The 21,253-nt window shown below is 41.3% G+C and overlaps 1 protein-coding gene across 2 annotated transcripts in view; it reads left to right on the forward strand.

Annotated features, from left to right (window-relative positions):
* The window catches only part of EPB41L4A (erythrocyte membrane protein band 4.1 like 4A), a 298,574-nt gene that overhangs the window by 144,966 nt on the left and 132,355 nt on the right, over positions 1-21,253 (forward strand). For both annotated transcript variants that reach the window (XM_056537472.1, XM_056537473.1), the window contains one exon: positions 6,539-6,659. In XM_056537472.1, coding sequence (XP_056393447.1) covers positions 6,539-6,659 — 121 coding nt within the window. The remainder of the gene's footprint in view (positions 1-6,538; positions 6,660-21,253) is intronic.

The following is a 21,253-nucleotide window of genomic DNA, read 5'->3' on the forward strand; positions in this document are numbered from 1 at the left end:
ATCAAAGATGAGGCCGGAAGAAGTGCACCTGCATGAAACCTACCGGTTTGTAGCCTCTGAGCTTCCCACACAATCCCGGTCATTCATGGCAGCTTCAAGATGCTGATTTCAGACATTGCGGTGAGTTGCCGGACTTCATTTTCTCTCTTTATCTGCAGTATCTGCATTTATACTTGTCACCTGAATCATTTATGTAGAACTATATATAATATATATATATATATATATATATATATATATATATATATATCTCTTAGATATACACCTGTGTAATAATCTGTAATACTAGGAATAATTTCACTGTCAGGTTTTCATTTCTAAATAAAATCGAGAGGATCTATTCAGTTTATCCACAGGATACAGCATTCCTGAAGCTCCTATCTTAAAGGAGTGGTGGTCAAGTATGCGCACTTACACTACTCATACTTGACCAACACTCCATTGTGATGGGAGCCTTAGGAACTAACATTTCAAAAATAGGTGTGAATTTTAAGTTAAAGGGGTACTCCGGTGGAATACTTTTTTTTTTTTTTTTTTTAAATCATCATGTGCCAGAAAGTTAAACAGATTTGTAAATGACTTCTATTAAAAAAAATCTTAATCCTTCCAGTACTTATTAGCCAAACACTACAGAGGAAATTCTTTTATTTTTAAAACACAGAGCTCTCTGCTGAATCAGAAGCACAATGCCCTCTGCTGACATCTCTGTCCATTTTAGGAACTGACCAGAGCAGCATATGTTTGCTATGGGGATTTTCTCCTACTCTGGACAGTTCTTAAAATGGACAGAAATGTCAGCAGAGAGCACTGTGTTCCAAAAAAAAAAAAAAAAAAAACAAATTCTTCTGTAGTATTCAGCAGCTAATAAGTACTGGAAGTATTAAGATTTTTTTTATAGAAGTAATTTACAAATCTGTTTAACTTTGATTTAAAAAACAAAAAACTTTTCCACTGGAGTACCCCTTTAAGGGGGCATAGCTATAAGGCTGAAGCATTGTGAATCATGCTCAAGGGGTTGTGAATATGAGAATGTGAGTCTTGGGGGGGGGGTGCAGAACAGACTAGGGGCATGAAAATGAAGCTGAGGGGATTGAACCTGGCTCAGAGGTGTGTGCCTAACATCCACACTTGTTTTTGATATTTTGAAGTGCAGAGATGCAGAGTCAACCATGTGTTGTAAAATAATTTCTTGGAGGAAAACAATATTGCAATCAGAGTACCAAAAAAACTAAACAAAACAAAAACCTTTTTTATATTGAAAACAGGTCCTCTGTAAAAAGACACGTTTTTTACCACATAACACCGTAGTTTTAATATGTAGTTTTTGTAGGGTCTTACAGAGGTAGTGTATGTGGATTTCAGTATTCTTTCACTTATACAAGTTGTGTAGGTGAAACACGCAGCACAAAACCCTTGAAATCTTCCATAAATTTATCCGTAAGGGTAGCACACACTTTTTCTGTGTTCGGACACCCTTATGTTCATAAGTAAAAAACAATTATAATTTCAACTTGATGTTTCCCAAATGGTGAAGGGTCTCTTCTTTAGTCCCACTTTTCTGGTTGCTGTTAGGTTTATAATTCCCAGGCTAATCCGTTCTTATACCATTATAGTGTTGCCGGATGGATGAAGGGAGCTGAATGTGGGGAATGTCAATGAGGTTAGCACAGCCTTGCATCAGATGACAGATAATGACACTTTTCTATAGATTGAAGTACCGTAGCTAAAGACATAGTTGGGTTGAAAGAGCCAGGATCCAAGAAATGGATACAGAAGAAACCAGCGCACATATATATAATCCGCTATTTTGAGCAGTGGAGGATTAAGCGCTTTTCTTGTTTATCATTATTTTTGTGTCCTTGTCTCAGAAAAGCTCTTTTGGCTTTTCTTGTGAGAAGAAGGCCCCTTCAAGAGCAGATTCAGCACTCTGGAAAGTTTCTCTTTTATACTTTACCAAGGAGACTTCAGTACAATAATGTTCTTCTGTTAACTCCCTTCAATTGAAAAAGCTTTTCTTACAATAAATAGAACTTTTGAAGTTGCGTTTTCTTATCGCACATAAACAACCTTCAAGGCCTTCCCTGCCAAACATATGCTAAAGTGTCAATCCCCAAGATAGAGCAGATCTAGTCTAGATATAAAAAATACACACGGCACCTTCTTCTATTAATATATATTTCTTATTAATGTCCTTCCCGAAAGTAATGGTAAGCTTAGCTTACATCCTACAAGCTAACATTTACAAATGCATTAAAAAGTGCTTAGCTCGATCTTTTCCTCGAAATGGGTTTTAGGCTGATTTCCCAGAGGAAAAGCTCTCGTTGGTTTGTCTTCTTTACATGTCCTATTTGTAGGCTACAGCAATGTTAAAGCCAATCTTTATGCATATGTCACACTTGCCTATGCATAATGTTATTTATTAAAATTCTTGTATATGATATATGTTATCTGTGTGCGTTCGCATGGAGCTATTTTATCTAGTTTTACCTTTAGATCCATAAATTTTATCCATAGCTTTTTATTCAAAAAAAAGGTGACAATGCCTTTAAAAGAAATGTGTATTAAGAAAATGACTTATTGTTTAAATCAGGTTTCCATGAAAACTAAATTTTTTAAGTTTATGAAGATGTTTTTGATGATTTTTTTGTTTTGCCATCTATATTTTATAGCAATCCTGAAATCTTGCAATTTCCATTCTGGCCACTAGGTGTAAAACAAAGCAAAACTTTCTGCTCTTTCCCAGTAATGCCTTTCTTCAGAGTGAAATGTAATACCAGCATATACATAACGCCTGATCCGCCATCATTCACAGCACAGATCAGCATCCCACTTCCTTGTAGAATGACCTCCGAAATTGCCCAGTGAGGCCTTTAATTCCAGTGTGAATGGGACTGGTCCTGTCTATTTCTGTCTATGGTCCATGCCCGCTACCTCTTGATAAAGCTACTTTGTAGCGAAACATGTCGAGGGGGGCAGAGCAGGGACTTTTTTAATCGCACTAGCAGAGGCCAGTAAATGGAAGAGCATGTAACTGCAGGCATGCTTTCCTAAAAACAATAGTAAGAGAGGAGTATAACTCCCCAAAACCATAGGTGTCATTAAAGCTATATAACTGGCCCGAGCTGAGTGTAATTTTAAAGAGAGTGTAATTTCTTCATTTATATTTATTTTGTTAGAATTAAGCACTTTTCTAATAAAGCCTGTGGGAACACTGATTATATTAATATATGGGAACATAGGGATTTTTGGATTCCAAATAGGAATCTATGGTCCATGGGTCCTGCTATAAAACAGATTTCTAAATGTTGTAAACCAACAAAGCAAGATGGCAGCCCCCATAATATTGCACAAAAATGAAATAAAAACGTGAAAATGTAAAAAAAGAAATATATTAGAAAAAAGAACATATTTCAGTATCTGACACTTATCGGACACATTACTTTTACTGGGACTTTTTCTTTTATGCATGTATAAAGGGGTTGTGTACTAATGTCAGCACAGGGAGTAGTAACACTTTATAAAACGTTGTACAAGCAGCCACAGCATGGGCGGGGAGCAGGGGTCTGTCAGGGGGCTGCAGGTCGGTTCATGTGAGCTGCTATAAAGACAAGCCTAGTTACATGGAATTCTAGGACAGACCGGCAGCTACTCTGACTGTTCCCTGCCCTGTACATCAGTGGTTTCCAAACTGTGGACCTCCAGGTGTAGCAAAACTACAACTCCCAGAATGCCCGGAAAGCCCATGGCAATACATACCTAGAAAATTTGGTGCATCTGCACCAACATTTATGTGCTATACGCCACATTTCCAGCTGCTTGGTTTCCATGACTACACAATTGTGCATGTATAAGTTTCAATTGAAAGTAAAACATATTTTACATGATACGTTAACAACTTTTTTTTAATCATTGAGTACAAAAGGTGAAACCTTGTCATTTACATAATAACATATTTAGGGCTTTGTCTGCTGCTTTTTCCTGTCTATAGCTTTTTCCATATTGGAGTTCCAGAATTGGTACTCCACTGGAAAACATTTTTCTTTAAAGAGTACCTGTCATCAAACCAAATTTTCTAACTAACTCAGATTATGTTCGCTAACTACCCCTAATCCCCCTCCTGCCCTTAAAAAAAATGTCTGAGCTTTAAAAAGCTCTGTATCATACATTTCCCCTTGCTCACCTTGTGTGAGCTCCTGACAGGAGAAAGTGGGCATTTTCCAGCAGGCGTGATGTCACTGAAGCCTGCGAGAGCTGTGCCTTGCCATGCCCCGCATGCACTTCCTGAGTTTGGACTTCTGAAAGTCCAAGTGGAGACCAAACTAACTGTTTGACTTGTGGCAGGGAACAGAACCGAGCCACCGCATCACACCGCGTCAGTCCCGGCTGCTAACGATAGCCGAGACCCTGGGCTAACAGCGTGCGGCACCGATCGTTGTGGCGCGCACTGTTAACCCTTCAGACACGGCGATCAAAGTTGACCGCCGCATCTGAAAATGAAAGTAAACGCTTCCCGGCAGCTCAGTCGGGCTGATCGGGACATCGCGATAAAATCGCGATGTTCCGATCAGCTGGGACGCAGGCGGAGGTCTCCTTACCTGTCTCAGCCGCGTCCGATCCGGGTTCGATTGCTCCAAGCCTGAGCTACAGGCTTGAGCAATCGAACCCCTGTCTCGCTGATCCGTGCAAAGCTATGGCTTTGCAGGGATCAGCATAAGAGATCAGTGTGTGAAGTGCTATAGCTCCCTATGGGAGCTATAACACTGCAAAAAAATCACCCCTTCCCTAATAAAAGTTTGAATGAGCCCTCATACTAGCCCGTACGTGGAAAAATAAAACAGTTACAGGGGTCAGAAGATGACATTTTTAAACGTATAAATTTTCCTGCATGTAGTTATGATTTTTTTCAGAATCAAACCTATATAAGTAGGGTATCATTTTAACCGTATGGACCTACAGAATAAAGATGAGGTGTAGTTTTGACCAAAAAATGCACTGCGTAGAAACGTAAGCCCCCAAAATTTACAAAATGAAATTTTTTTCTTCAATTTTGTCGCACAATGATTTTTTTTTTCCGTTTCGCTGTGGATTTTTTGGTAAAATGACTAATGTCACTGCAAAGTAGAATTGGTGGCGCAAAAAATAAGCCATCATATGGATTTTTAGGTGCAAAATTGAAAGAGTTATGATTTTTAGAAGGTGATGAGGAAAAAATGAAAATGCAAAAACGGAAAAACACTGAGTCCTTAAGGGGTTAAATCAACTGGTGCCAGGAAATTAAAAGATTTGTAAATGATCTTTTTTTCTTGCAAAGAGAAGCAACCTGGCACCGTATAAATTCACTTTGTCGTACTATAGTTCTCCTGCTGGCAAGCAGTTGGAACGCAGCCAAGCCTTAGCTCTCTGGTTGTGCGTGGTGCTACACAATGGCAGATAGAGTTCAATCATGTGGCAATGTAGAAGGAGATATACATTGGAGCACTCACCTCAAACACTGGAGCCGTAGTGCTGCAAAAAGATTTTATTCTTTCCGTCAAGTTGGATACAATAGCAGGGAGGAGGAGATGTAAACATGAGGGTGGGCTACACCGATGGGTGACGGTCCGTTATCACGTCTTAGCGCTTCATCAGGCCCTGGGGCCTTAATCCTTCAGCTGCTATTTGCTCCAAAGGAAGTTAATTTATTTTTGGATTTCCTTTCTGTCTGACCACAGTGCTCTCTGCTGACACCTCTGTCTGTCTCAGGAACTGTCCAGAGTAGGAACAAATCCCCAGAGCCAACCTCTCTTGCTCTGGACAGTTCCTGACATGGACAGAGGTGTCAGCAAAGAGAACTATGGTCAGACAGAAAAGAAATTCAAAAAGTAAAGAACTTCCTGTGGAGCATACAGCAGCTGATAAGAACTGGAAGGATTAAGAGTTTTAAATAAAAGTAATTTATAAATCTGTTTTGGAGTACCCCTTTAATGGAGAATTCCAGCCAAAACTAACCTATCCCCCATATGCAGGATAGAGGATAAGTAGCTGATCGCAGAGGGGTCTGACCGCTGGCACTCCCACCGGTCTCTGGAGTGGGACCCCAGCTCTCAGTTAGTGTGCCGTAGACTGCTGGTATACCCAAACGCGTTACTTTTTATTCTGATGTATTGGTTGGCATCTAAATAAAGAAGCTATATTGCACAAGCTCCTGCGCTGGACCTACCTTTTTTCACATAGATATGAATGGTGCACGTGCCGTGTACCGTAGACAACGTGCTCCTCACTGAGAGAGCTGGGGTCCCATTTCGGATCAGCTGTCCTGTGAATAGGGGGGGGGAGTTAATTTTGGCTAGAGTACTCCTTTAAGGTTCTATTCACACTTACAGTATCCTGCGCATATTTAATGCTGCAGATTTTATGCTGCAGATTTCAATGTATATCTGCAGCATAAAATATAAGTGTGAGTAGACCCTAAAAATTAGTTCTGAAGTGAAGATTATTGTATCCCCTTGGTCTGTTGTATAGACATTTGGAAATTAATAGGGGCTTGTCTCTTTTGCAGCCGAGCTTGGTGACTATGACCCGTATAAAAGCCTTGCTGGTTATGTGTCAGAATATCGCTTTGTGCCTGACCAAAAGGAAGAACTCGAAGAAGCCATTGAACGTATACATAAAACACTAATGTAAGTATTTTATTGGGTGTCATTTATATTCAAAGCTTTCAGTAAGAAATAACTGTGAAATTACCAGTCGGACTGCAAGACATGGGCTTAAAATTGTTGCGTCTTTCTGATTCAGGAATTCCTAGGTTTCTTCTTTGTTGAAAAGCTATGACTTCTGTGTAACCTTGGCATCCTGACCTGAATGTAGCCCATATAATCGCTCTCACAAGTTGACTTTTTAGATTTATTGGCCTCTGACAAGTAGAACATTTTTTAATGTGTTGACACTGTTTTATTAGGAGCAAAGGTTATTGCCCCCAAACTTGCTAAATGTTATGTATAAAAAGAGGCAACATTTGCTTTGGGTTGGAATTTAGTACAATTTTGTGTCACTTGTCACTGCAAATTGCTCACAGAAAGTCACTCTTCTGTCAATAGAACACTATGGGGCATGTATAAAAGGTTTGCATGCCTAGGGCAACCACAGTAGGTTACAAAACACTAATATATTTTCTTTTTATTAAATTATTTTTTTTAGCAATTGAATCCCCAATGTTTATAGTGTACTAACCTTCATTTAGAGTAAATCAGAATTTCTTAAAATTTTCTATAAACAAAAAGCACAAGCTTTAAGGCATGTATGGCAAGTAATGTCAATCATAAATAGCATGTAGGATCCAGGGTAAGTATAATAAAAAGAATGCACAGTAATCAAGACAAATAAACTTCATATGGAAAAAAAGTAGCAAAATTGTGTGTAGGCAATAGATACAGTACAATGTCCCATACATATCAACATAAGTATCAAGTATCACGTGGAAAAGTGGTGGTGGTGAGATACCAGGAGCAGAAAAAGAAGGAAAAAAAGAGAAAAGGGCTTGAGACTCCCGAAAGGTGTTTTGGTCAGAAGCTACAAGATTTGATTAAAAAATAATATGCAAGTACTGCATGGAAAATATCCACTTTTAGTTTGCAATAGTATTCTTCAGTTTTTCCCCTTTTCCTTTCTGTGCCTTCTACCTTATACTTAATAAAAGCTTCTTTGAATGAATAAATAAATAAATAAATAAATAAATAAAAACACAAAAAACACTACACCTTGATTTATTTATTTATTTTATTTATTTATATAGCGCCTACAGATTCCGCAGCGCTAACAATTATGGGGTACAATATATAATATGGGGGATAATATTTTGTTAAAAACAATGCTATTCATAAATTCTCTTTTTGGTGGGAATTTAAAGGCTAAGACCCCTAGAAAAAGTAACAGGGTGGGCATAGAAGAATAGGGCTGGGTGCCCTGCAGTTCCCTTCTCATTGGCTCCCATGGGCCTTTCTTGGCTTTACTCACAAAATATGCTAATCTATGTCTTTAATCTATGGCATGGTGTGCATACATGTTCACATTTATTGTAAGCATATCACGAACATATTAAAGCAGTGTACAGTATATTGGTTGGACCCTTCAGAGAGTGTTGGTAAGAGTTTGCAAAATACCTATTTAAGAAAAGGCTGAAGAAAAACGGGCACTACTTATAAGGGGCAACTCCATAGCTAAACAGTACTTTAGTATCTTTTTTTATAGTATGTTTTATCCAATTGTCTTTACTATTCTACAAGTCATTTCTGTATATAGGTTATTGGGACTTGCTGTTGTGATACTTGGGCTTCTAATTCTTGGTTGGTAAAGCTGAATGAATGCTGCTGAGGTCCTCAGTAATCGCTATCATTGTTAGGAGTCTAAACAGGCAGAGCTGGAAGACTGACACAATATCCATTACTGCCTGCAGCTATGTGCTCACCTCCTCTTCACCTCTTGCTTTGATGTGTGTTCACCTTGGAGTTAAGCATATCACTGCCATGAGCAGGAGACATTTAGTTAAAATTTTTGTTCAGACTTACTTCTTTATGTAGGTTGGTACTACTCTCCGTTCTTACCATATAAAAATGTTTTAGCTATTGTAAAGAATCGGAATGGATTAGGAATTATATATGGCACGTTAATGGTACAACCAGTACTTTCATGCAAACTGGGATAAATACAGAAGGGATATCTTATGAGAAAGACATTTTATATAGAAAAGCATGTACAAAAAGATTGAAAGAATATAATAATTTTTAATATTTGTGATTTTCTCAGTACAGGATGCAGTAGAAAATTAAACGTTACGTGTCACTGTATTACTTTTGTGTATTACAGTTTGACTAAAGTAGTCAATTGTAATGATACTGACTATGTAAGTAGGTTACGCTATGTTTATCTGCTCAGAATCAGTGGGGATTTTATGCTGAATTTCTGTGCACTCAACACACACATTCTGGCTGGAATTCAGAGTCCCATTAACTTCAATGGGATTCTGCCGCGGAGTTCCGCAAAATTTAAAGACACATTCAATGTTTTTGCAGAATCCGGAATGCAGAATTTCCTCAGTGGAAATTCTGAAGTGTAAATGGGACAGAGGAATCCCCATTTAATACAAAGTGCAAAAAAATTAGCAACATTTACGAGCAGTATTTTCCCCTCTGAATTCTGCCCTTAAAGGGTACCTCTCATCAAATAAACTTTTGATATATTTTAGATTAATGAATGTTGAATAACTTTCCATTAGCATGTTAATGAAAAATATGCTTCTTTCTATTGTATTTTTCCCGATCAGTCCTGTCAGCAAGCATTTCTGACTCATGCTGGAGTCCTAAACACTCAGAGCTGCCAGCCTGCTTTGTTCACAGCCAAACAGGCTGTGAACAAAGCAGGCTGGCAGCTCTGAGTGTTCTCCTTTGTGAACAAAGCAGACTGGCAGCTCGTAGTGTTTAGGACTCCAGCATAAGTGTGAAATGCTTCCAGGACTGGTAGGGAGACCCCTAGTGGTCATTTCTTCAAAGTGGAAAATTAAATAGAAAGAAGCATATTTTTTAATAACATGCAATTGTAAAGTTATTCTGTATACATTAATCTATAATATATCAAAAGTTTTTTTGATGAGAGGTACCCTTTAAATTCTGCCGTGTGAAGTTAGCCTTACAGTTTAGTTTTCTTGCTGTTTAAAGAATAGACTCTTGTTGATTCTTTGTAATTCTTCATGGGGTTTTCTGGGTGTTTGGATATCCTGTGGATAGGCCATCAATCATTGATCGTGGGGTGCCAACATCCAGCACCATGCCATTCAGCTGTTTGGTTCCCCGCACTATACAGTAAAGGGACTGGAAGCCCTGCAGTGTATATTGTATTGTGATAGTCCTGGGTATCTTCAGGTTGATTCCCAGTGAATTGGAGCAGAGCTGCAATTACCCAGCACCACCACTATACAGTGCGGAGTACCAAACATCTAATCTCGAGGAGGGAAGGGGAGTCTGGTGTCGGCATCCTACCAATCAGCAGGTCATCAAACAATAAATCCTGGTAAACCGCTTTAAATGGTAATCTAGATGAAATTTCATCATGTGTTATATTTTACTACAATAGCAAAATATTCCTGTATAGACAGCCTGTGGTTTATATTTCAGTAATATTTAAATGTGTGAAGTGTGGTTTTTATGAATATGATTATAGGGGTTTTATGATAATTACCGCATTGATTTAATTCATTATAGAGTAAAAATTCTGCAGTTGCTATTTGCATAATATTTATCAACTTCACTCCTACGTAGCCATGCTCCTATCTGTCTACTATGCAGACAATTAACTTCTAGTGAATGGACCTGTATTGCAACACAGTAAGGTAGACAGGTGTGCTACTGTGTAGTAGGAAAAAAACGTAAAGGAGCTGCAGCATTAGCAGTACACCTCATTCATTCTCAACATTTTTGGTGTTTTTGAAGTCAGGTACTACCAGTTCTAATGGTGGGAAAACCCTTATGATCTCGCTCTATGGTACTTCTGTGTACTTTTAGTATTTCCCACTGGAAACAAATTCAAGAAGGCCTGTGCAGGAGAAGGAAAGAAACACTTAAAGGGGTATTCCGGGAATTTTTCTTATTTGACTATGCTACAGGGGCTGTAAAGTTAGCGTAGTTCATAATATAGTGTCTGTACCTGTCTGTGATGGTTTTCTCACAATTCTTCTGTGATTTTCACCCCAATATTTATTTTTACCAGCAAACAAAATGACTGTTGTCTCAGATTTTTCCCAGCTTGCAATGCAGCCGAGACCTGACTCACTAGTCAGCTGATGACAGGGAGCCTGTCTGCTTCAATGGGTGGAGGGATCAATCTGCAACTAATGCAACAGCTGGAGGCACCCTGATTGAAAACCACAGGTCTGCAGCTCATTTATGTTTCAATGGGTGGGGTGGCTGATGTGTAAGAAGTAGGAAAATAGAATTGTGGGATTTGTATTCAAAAAAAGGAAAATCAAACAGGAAATACCAGTTCACAAAAAGCTATCCACAGTGTTATGGTAATCTCATGACATAGCCATTTAGCCCCAAGACAAGCGCAGATCCTTCCTAAGCATGTCCATTACTGTCTGCCAGGTAAGTACTAAAATCAACATATGGAGGATAACCCCTTTAAGTAATTTTATTGAAGTGGTTGTCATAATAAGTGGTTGTCATAATAAGAACTCCCGCTTTATCGTTTTATACTAAATTGAAGTATTTTTTTCAGCACTGAAAATGCCGTATTTCAAAATGTATATTAGACTCTAAAAATGTAGGTAAGATTATCTTAAATTTCTACAGTATCTGAGTGAGAACATCTTGTCTGCTCTGTGTGACCTTACATGTGTAATGTGTAAGATTCCTCAGAGGTCTCATCCGGAAATTCCAGTACCATGTGATACATTGACTTGGTAATGCCAGGAGGCTTAGACCTCCCCCCCCCCCCCCCCTGTATTCATTTTGTCATAAGACTTTTTTGTATTATTGAGAATTATTGCATACAGATCATTGCAGTTGTTGTATTAAAGTTTTATTTTAAGATAAACAATAAACAGGAATAAAATATATATTTGTAAAATATAGTAGGTTATACATTATTAGTTTCACTGTAGCCCATATAAAACAGAAATTGCATTTTTGTGCAGATTTTTGTGGAGCTGTATGCATAAGTCTGACCGTCAATGAGTTTTTCATCTGTTTTTTTGGATTGAATATTTTATCATGAGTTGCAGGACCTCCGGTAATGCAGGGTGTGTCTCATGGCTAGCACTCTGCATACTAATGCCTCACATTCACTGACCTTTCAGAGCTCACCTTCTCATGAAAAAGTCTATACTGTTTATACTTAGTTTCTGCTCCCAGCTCTGGCCTACTCCGGCATCATGGGTAATGTTTCAGCATTAGGACAGTCTGGTTGATTCATAGATGGTATAGTTTACAGTAGTAGCAAAACATAGACTTCTTAATAATGTGTTCGGAATACTGACATTTTTGTTCTTATGTTTAATGGTATAGGACATGAAGGTGCCCTTGTAGTTTTGCTGTGTTTTCTGAAATAGTGGTTGCGTTTTAGTAATCCTCGTTGTGACAGTTTGAAGGTCAAGAGAAGGGTGAAGAACTTAGCAGAAAAGATTTTAGTTGTGAGGTGTAGACTTGTACAGCCTCCTTGTGTCATCCTTCTCTGCAATGTGAACAGTGATCCCGTCTATAATATGACTGAGCATGAGGGAACACATGACATGCACTTCACTTGGCCTCCTCCATAGGTGTATACAGGCTCTGTGGTGGAACGCTGAGGCTAAGTTTCCACTTTTTTCTGGCAGTTTTTGGATATCTGCCACTGCAGTTTTTGAGCCAAAGTCAGAAGTGGATCCATAAGGAAGGAGAAGTATAAGTCTTTACTTTATATGTCCTATTCCTTTTGAATACACTTCTGGCTTTGGCTCAAAAACTGCAGCGGCAGATATCCAAAAACTGCCAGAAAAAAAACCAAGTGGAAACATATTATGGACTGGATCACTGTTCACATCGTTGATAAGGACAGCACTGCAATGGGGCATTGCTTCCTATACCTGCACACATTAGTAAGTAGGTGACTTAACTATTACAGTAGAGTGAACAATTAGTTAGATTAAAGTGGCTAACCTCTTTAACTTTTTTCTTCTTTTTTTACTTACCTTCTTCATCCCCTCCATACCTTCTCCAGTCCTTGAACTTCCAGTCTCAATTTAAAGGCTTTTTCCACATTAATGGCTTACCAGCACATTACCACAACATTTTGTGTCACAAACAATTGTTTCCTAGAACAGGGGTAGGCAACCTTTTGGTAGTGCTGTGGCCAAAAAATGTTCAAAGTCGCTTGGTGTGTCTGTGATATGGGTGTGGCTTATTGTGGGTGTAGTGAATTGTGGGTGGGGCTTGTGGTGGTGTGGCTTATCACAGAGTGGGGTTCTTTTCAGAATTTACCTACCGTATTTATCGGCGTATAACACGCACTTTTTAGGCTAAAATTTTTAGCCTAAAGTCTGTGTGCGTGTTATACGCCGATACCCCCCCAGGAAAGGCAGGGGGAGAGAGGCCGTCGCTGCCCGCTTCTCTCCCCCTGCCTTTCCTGGGGTCTAGAGCGCTGCTGTCGGCCCTTTTCACCCCCTGGTTATCGGCGCCACTGCCCGTTCTGTCCCCCTGACTATCGGTGCCGGCGCCGATAGCCAGGGAGAGAGAAGCGGCGCCGACAGCAAGGGGGAGAGAAGGGGCAGCGGCACCCATTGCCGGCGCCGCTGCCCCGTTGCCTCCCCGGTGGCATAATTACCTGAGTCCGGTCCGCGCTGCTCCGCTGCTCCAGGCCTCCGTCGTGCGTCCCTGGCGTCATTGCTATGCGCTGAACGGCGCGGGGCATGACGTCAGAGCGCCGCGCCGTGCATAGCAACGACGCTGGGGACGCACGACGGAGGCCTGGAGCAGCGCGGACCGGACTCAGGTAATTATGCCACCGGGGATGGGGGGAGGCAACGGGGCAGCGGCGCCGGCAATGGGTGCCGCTGCCCCTTCTCTCCCCCTGGCTGTCGGCGCCGCTTCTCTCTCCCTGGCTATCGGCGCCGGCACCGATAGTCAGGGGGACAGAACGGGCAGATAACCAGGGGTTAAAAAGGGCCGACAGCAGCGCTCTAGACCCCAGGAAAGGCAGGGGGAGAGAAGCGGGCAGCGACGGCCTCTCTCCCCCTGCCTTTCCTGGGGGTATATCGGGGTATACACGCGCACACGCGCACACACGCACCCTCATTTTTTCATGGATATTTGGGTAAAAAACTTTTTTTACCCAAATATCCGTGGTAAAATGAGGGTGCGTGTTATAGGCCGGTGCGTGGTATACCCCGATAAATACGGTATATATTGTCCTTGCTGTAAAGACCTAACAATAAGGGACAATACAAGGGGAGCGGATCGCCCACATCAGTCATTAAAGTTTTTGTTTAGCACAGATAATCATTTTAATACAGATCCCAGAATCAGACCTCACAATAATACAGGCCGCAGAATCAGACCCCACCATAATACAGACCCCAGAATCACCACACACCATAATACAGACCCCAGAATCAGACCCCACCATAATAAAGACCCCAGAATCACCACCCACCATAATACAGACCCCAGAATCACCACACACCATAATACAGACCCCAGAATCACCACACACCATAATACAGACCCCAGAATCACCACACACCATAATACAGACCCCAGAATCACCACCCACCATAATACAGACCACAGAGTCACCACCCACCATAATACAGACTTCAGAATCACACCCCACCGTAATAAAGACCCCAGAATCACCACCCACCATTATACAGACCCTAGAATCAGACCCCACTATAATACAGACCCCACAATCAGACTCCACCATAATACAGACCCCGGAGTCACCACCCACTATAATACAGGCCCCAGAATCAGACTCCACCATCATACATACCCCACAATTAGACCCACTATAATACAGACCCCAGAATCAGACCCCGCTATAATACAGACCCCACAATCAGACTCCACCATAATACAGACCCCAGAATCAGACCCCACTATAATACAGACCCCACAATCAGACTCCACCATAATGCAGACACTAGAATTAGACTTCAGCATAATCCAGACCCCCGAATTCGACCCCAGCCGTGCTGCCAGGGCCGGTTTTAGGCTTAGCATGGCCCTGGGCAATATCAAAAGTGGACCCCAAAAGTCATAATAGTGCACTAACCAGATTTGCACATTTTTGGTCACTTCAAATGCCATAAAAAATATCTAAAAAGCTATTGAAAAGTCCCATCAAAACAAAAATGGTACCGATAAAAACTACAAATCACAGTGCAAAAAATGACCCTCATACATCCCCATATACAGAAAAATAATAGAGATATAGGGATCAGAATAGTACAATTTTATATTTTTGTATAGTTCCCCCACATTAGGTTGGCAGTATAGTTCCCCCACATTAGGTGCAGTATAGTTCCCCCACATAAGGTGCATTATAGTTCCCCCACATTAGGTGCATTATAGTTCCCCCACATTAGGTGCAGTATAGTTCGCCCACATAAGGTGCTGTATAGTTCCCGCACATTAGGTGCAGTATAGTTCCCCCATATTAGGGGCAGTATAGTTCCTCCACATTAGGTGCAGTATAGTTCCTCCACATTAGGTGCAATATAGTTCCCCACATTAGGTTGTAGTTCCCCCACATTAGGTGCAGAATAGTTCCCCACATTAGGTGCAGAATAGTTCCCCACATTAGGTGCAGTATAGTTCCTCACATTAGGTGCAGTATAGTTCCTCCACATTAGGTGCAGTATAGTTCCCCCACATTAGGTGCAGTATAGTTCCTCACATTAGGTGCAGTATAGTTCCTCCACATTAGGTGCAGTATAGTTCCTCCACATTAGGTGCAGTATAGTTCCTCCACATTAGGTGCAATATAGTTCCCCACATTAGGTGCAGTATAGTTCCCCCACATTAGGTTATAGTCCCCCCCCCCACATTAGGTGCAGTATAGTTCCCCCCACATTAGGTGCAATATAGCTCCCCCACATTAGGTGCTGTATAGTTCCCCCCCCCAAATTAGATGCAGTATAGTTCCCCCCACATTAGGTGCAGTATAGTTCCCCCCACATTAGGTGCAGTATAGTTCCCCCCCCCCACACATTAGGTGTAGTATAGTTCCTCCCACATTAGGGTTATCAGTATAGTTCTCCCACATTATGTGCAGCATAGCTCCCCACATTAGGTGCAGCATAGCTCCCCCACATTAGGTGCAGTATAGTTCTCCCACATTAGGTGCAGTATAGTTCCCCCACATTAGGTGCATAGGTGCACAGTATAATTCCCCCCACAGACATTCAGCCTTCAGCCATATACAGTGTATGGCTTGAGGCTGTATGCCTGTGTACTGCCCCACTTCAGTGCTCCGACTACCGCTCCTCTGGCCAGGGGTCATGACCCGGGACCGGAGGAGCTGTGGCCGGAGCACCGAAGCTAAAGTGCTGGTAACTTACCATGCCGGCCAGCGCACACGTCCTCCTCGATGCTGCGATGCTCCGCTCCTCCATTCCTATGGGTACACATACGGGACTTCAGTGATGTCCCTGTGTGCGCTACCTCCCGGCGGCCCTTGCATTTTTAAAGTTAACACGGGGCCGCCGAAAGGTAACCGGGACATCCTTGTGTCCCGAAAAGATCTTTCGGGGCACAGGGATGTCCTGAATGTGATGGGGCCCCCTGCAGGCTGCTCAGTGGTGGATCCCCCTTCTATCCGCCACTGAGCAGTCCGCATATAGTTACATTAAGTGACTCACAATTCATGTATTTTCTGTTCAGTGCCATGTTCTTTCCATATCTTCTCCTGCTCTTACCCTCATGATGTTTTCTTCCAGCCAAAACCCATCACTACAGCATCTGCAGGACAGACATCTTAGTCTTTACATTTTTCCAGTGCCCCACCTTTACCCTATTAGGTAGGTATATCCCACAGTAGTTAGTTCCTTATTAGGTAGTCCCCCCCATAGGCAGGTATGTCCACAGGTAGATAGCCCCCCCCACAATAGGTAAATACATCCTTAGATAGGTAGAGCAATCCCCTCCCCTCCTCCGCTAGGTAAGTATGTTGCTAGGTAGCTAACTAGGTAGCCAAATAGGTTGGTAGCCAGAAAAATAGGAAGCTAGGTAGCTAGCTAGCTATGCAAGTACTTAGGTAGGTAAGTAGATATGTAGGTAGGTAGCTCTGTAGGCAGGTAGGTAGCTCTGTAGGTAGCTAGGTACATAAGTAGCTATATAGGTTGGTAGCCAGAAATCTAACCAGGTGAGTAGGTAGCTAGGTAGGTAATAAGTTAGGTAGCTGGATAGGGAAGTAGCCAGGCAGGTAAATGGGTAGTTAGCCAGGAAATGAAGTAGCCAATCAGGTAATTATGGTACATAGCCAGAAATTGAAGTAGCTAGGCAGGTAATTGGGGAGTTAGCCAGTAAGGGAAGTAGCCAATCAGGTAATTATGATAGTTAGCTAAGAAGCGAAGTAGCCAGGGAGGTAATTATAATAGTTAGCTAGGAAGCGAAGTAGCCAGGCAGGTAATTAGGGTAGGTCCCAGGTAGGGAAGTAGCCAGGCAGGTAATTAGGATAGGTACCAGGTGGGGAAGTAGCCAGGAAGGTGATTAGGTAGTTAGCCTAGTAAGTTGGTACCCTGTGCTCCTCCACATCTGCCACAATGCCCCTCTCCCAACCCCCCCCACCTCCCGGATGCCAGGTTGATTAAAAAAACAAACAAAAAAACTTTTACTCACCTAATTTGGCACCCGTGCTCTCCTTAGATTGGTCACTTTCATCTCCCTGACCTCATCGGCACCCGCACTGTGTGCGGAGGTCAGAGGTCGCCGTTCTTCTCTCAGTGAAGCCGCAGGTCCTACTGCTTACACTGAGAGGAAGTTTTCAGCTGTATACCTGCGTGGTTATGCAGTTGAAAGTGGCGCTCACTCACCTGGCGATTTGGAACAAGTTTCCTGGATTTCCCAGTAGTGAGTGCCTGTGCCAGACAGGTCCCCTCTCCTGCCGGGGCCCTCACATGCCACCAAAGGTTTGCTGACCCCTGTCCTAGAATGTACTGGGTTAAAATGTACCCTGCAAATGTACAAATGCTTTTTGCTACAACTGAACCATCCACCCTATGGTAATGTTCTATGGTAATGTTTCTCAAGGACAGTAATTTCTGTAGGTACCATCCATGTCAATACCCCCCCATGTCTTTACTTGATTTATTGGCCTGGGTTTACACTGTCTGACATGTTTTTTCTAATGCAGCCAAGCCTGTCCGTGTGAAGTCGCTTATTCTAATTCCTATTCTCTAATTGGCTATTATTTTAATCAGTGACCAGGAGGCAGGCAGTTGTTTCAGCTGAAAGGGGTGTTTGATAACCTTGTTCATTAAATGAAGATGGGAATAATTTAACAGGGCCTAACAGTGTGAGGAAAACTGGCAAATGCATTCTCATATATTTAGGCAAGTTACTGTACATGGCAACAACAATAAATGATAGTTGTAATGAACAATGTCATAATAACAGGATAGTCCGGATGGCGGATAAGCAGCCCCAAACCAGTTCCAAAGATATTCAAGCTGTCCTGCAGGCTCAGGAAGCATCAGTGTCAGTGCAAACTATCCGTCGACATTTACATTAAATGAAATGCTATGGCAGGGGACCCAGGAGGACCCCACTGCTGACACAGAGACATAAAAATAAGCAAGACTACATTTTGCCAAAATGAACTTGAGTAAGCCAAAATCCTTCTGGGAAAACGTCTTGTGGACAGATGAGACCAAGATCGTTTTTTTTTGGTAAAGCACATCATTCTACTGTTTATCGAAAACGGAATGAGGCCTACAAAGAAAAGAACACAGTACCTACAGTGAAATATGGTGGAGGTTCAATGATGTTTTGGGGTTGTTTTGCTGCCTCTGGCACTGGGTGCCTTGAATGTGTGCAAGGCATCATGAAATCTGAGGATTACCAACAGATTTTGGGTCGACTGTATAGCCCAGTTTCAGAAAGCTGGGTTTGCGTCCAAGATCTTGGGTCTTCCAGCAGGACAATGACCCCAAACATACATTAAAAAGCAACCAGAAATGGATGGCAACAAAGCGCTGGAGAGTTCTGAAGTAGCCAGCAGTGAGTCCAGATCTAAATCCCATTGAACACCTGTGGAGAGATCTTAAAATTGCGGTTGGGAAAAGTCACCCTTCCAATAAGAGAGACCTGGAGAAGTTTGCAAAGGAAGAGTGGTCCAACATTCCGGCTGAGAGGTGTAAGGAGCTTATTGATGGTTATAGGAAGCAACTGATTTCAGTTATTTTTTCCAAAGGGTGTGCAACCAAAAATTAAGTGAAGGGTGCCAATCATTTTGTCCAGGCCATTTTTGGAGTTTGGTGTGACATTATGTCCAATTAGCTTTTTTTCCTCCTTTTTTTGTTTAGTTCCAATACACACAAAGGGAATAAACGTGTATAGCAAAACATGTGTTATTGCAATCCTTTTCTGTGAGAAATACTTCATTTTCTTGAAAAATTTCAGGGGTGCCAACATTTATGGCCATGACTGTATAGTTCCTTATACTATAAGGCGCAGGTTTTTTTTTTTTTTACAGCATTTTATTGTTGTTTCTGTATTGATCAGAAATACGTGTCCATGTATTAAAGGGTTATTCCAGGGGTATTTTTTTTATATATCAACTGGCTCCAGAAAGTTATACAGATTTGTAAATTACTTCTATTAAAAAATCTTAATCCTTCCAATAATTATCAGCTGCTTAAGTTGAGTTGTTCTTTTCTGTCTGTCAACAGTGCCCTCTGCTGACCTCTCTGCTTGTCTCAGGAACTGCACAGAGTAGAAGAGGTTTGCTATGGGCATTTGCTTCAACTCTGGACAGTTCCCGAGACAGGTGTCATCAGAGAGCACCTAGACAGAAAAGAACAACTCAACTTCAGCATCTCATAAGTACTGAAAGGATTAAGATTTTTTTAAAAGAAGTAATTTACAAATCTGTTTAACTTTCTGGAGCCAGTTGATATATAAAAAAAGTTTTTTCCTGGATAACCCCTTTAATAAGTCCAAATGAGACACATAAATCCATATATCTGATAATCTGCATTACATGAATTGTTTGCCTATTACATTGTAGAATATTCCCAATGGGCAGCACCCTATACATTGAAGCCAATCCACGGTAGCCACAATTGTTTTCTGCTAACTACGGTGCTTCATCTGTACTTGTCTTAGTAAATAAAGCAGGAAACTGAATTTTTGGTTGTAAATAAATCTAATTACAGCGTATTTCATACATTTAGTTGTCAGCCATAAGGAAGGAATATAAACATGGTTCATGTCCTGGGACTTTTCCCTGAGAAAGAAAAATCAGCTATATGTTTTGCTTATACACATATGAAAGATCATTCAGTATTTGGAGTTGTGTCTCTTTGCAGACACTTTTTTATTTATTGATAGTGCTCCCATCCTTTTGTGAGCCTACGTTGCAGATAAACTGGGATGTGGATGCAAACAGTTTCTTCTCTTATGCGCAAATTTGCCAGTGTAGTATTAGGTAGTGTAACAGCAGCATGCTTTGTGGTGCCAGCTGTCATCACTCTTTGTCCATACATCCACCATTCTTTTTCCTTTCTTCCTTCCTCCTCCTTATCAATTTGACTGCCAAGACTAGACATCAGCTTGTGCAGAATGCAGATTGCGTAGGGTTCTAATAGTTCATATCCTCCTCTATATCATATACAACCTGGCACTCCGATTACAAGTCTACATGTGAACGATCATGGCTTTGTCTCTGCTGATGTGCGCTTTCTCCAGTGCTGTATATCAGAATGACCGGGCTCCCACCTCACAACAAGTCATGGTTATGGGAGAATAAAGTCTGGCTGGTGCTTGCTGACTTACTTTTTTTCCCTAAGGTGGAGACTGGGGATAGAAATAATATATTATATCATTATACTTAATGTGCACTACTATGGCCTACATCAAGGCCTACATGTGTCACATTCTTCCCTTCCATCTCCATAGATCTCCTAGAAGATACCTCCACCAGAATCTTCCACATATCTCATTAAATAAGAGTACAGTAGGATATGCCACCTGTAGGGTAAGCATGATAGATACTTTTCCTTATTTTGGATGTAAAAACAGCCAGATGGAGGCCAAAGGGACACTCTTTTGACCTTATTCTGGTGAATGGAGCCTTGTGGATACTGTTAGATTGTACACTGGGCATTTATACAGTTTCCAAAAATGTGAGTTCAACAAGGCATATTTTATTCCTTTTCTTTGTCGTATACCAATATATTCTAGCCCAATGGAGACCCGAAGGACTAACCATACATCACAGATGAGATGTGGAGATGGTCTCCTGACTTTCCTAATTGTTTCTTGTCTCCACCTCAATGAGTTGTCAACGAAACAATTGCTCTGTCGTGAAAACCCTCTGATGAGCGAGATAAGCAGTGTACTTACTGACCTGTGACTTGGTACTACTTGTGCAGATGTCAGAAATAGCTACATATGTACGTTTAGCCTAAGGGCTCATGTCATTCTAGTCAATTGCAGTAACATTTTAATCATCACTGGAAATTCCTGGTTTGTGCGTATGAATAATAACTCATTATAAAGATACATATATACTATGGTTATGA

This window comes from Hyla sarda, chromosome 1 (genome assembly GCF_029499605.1).
Source record: "Hyla sarda isolate aHylSar1 chromosome 1, aHylSar1.hap1, whole genome shotgun sequence".
NCBI classification, from domain to species: domain Eukaryota; kingdom Metazoa; phylum Chordata; class Amphibia; order Anura; family Hylidae; genus Hyla; species Hyla sarda.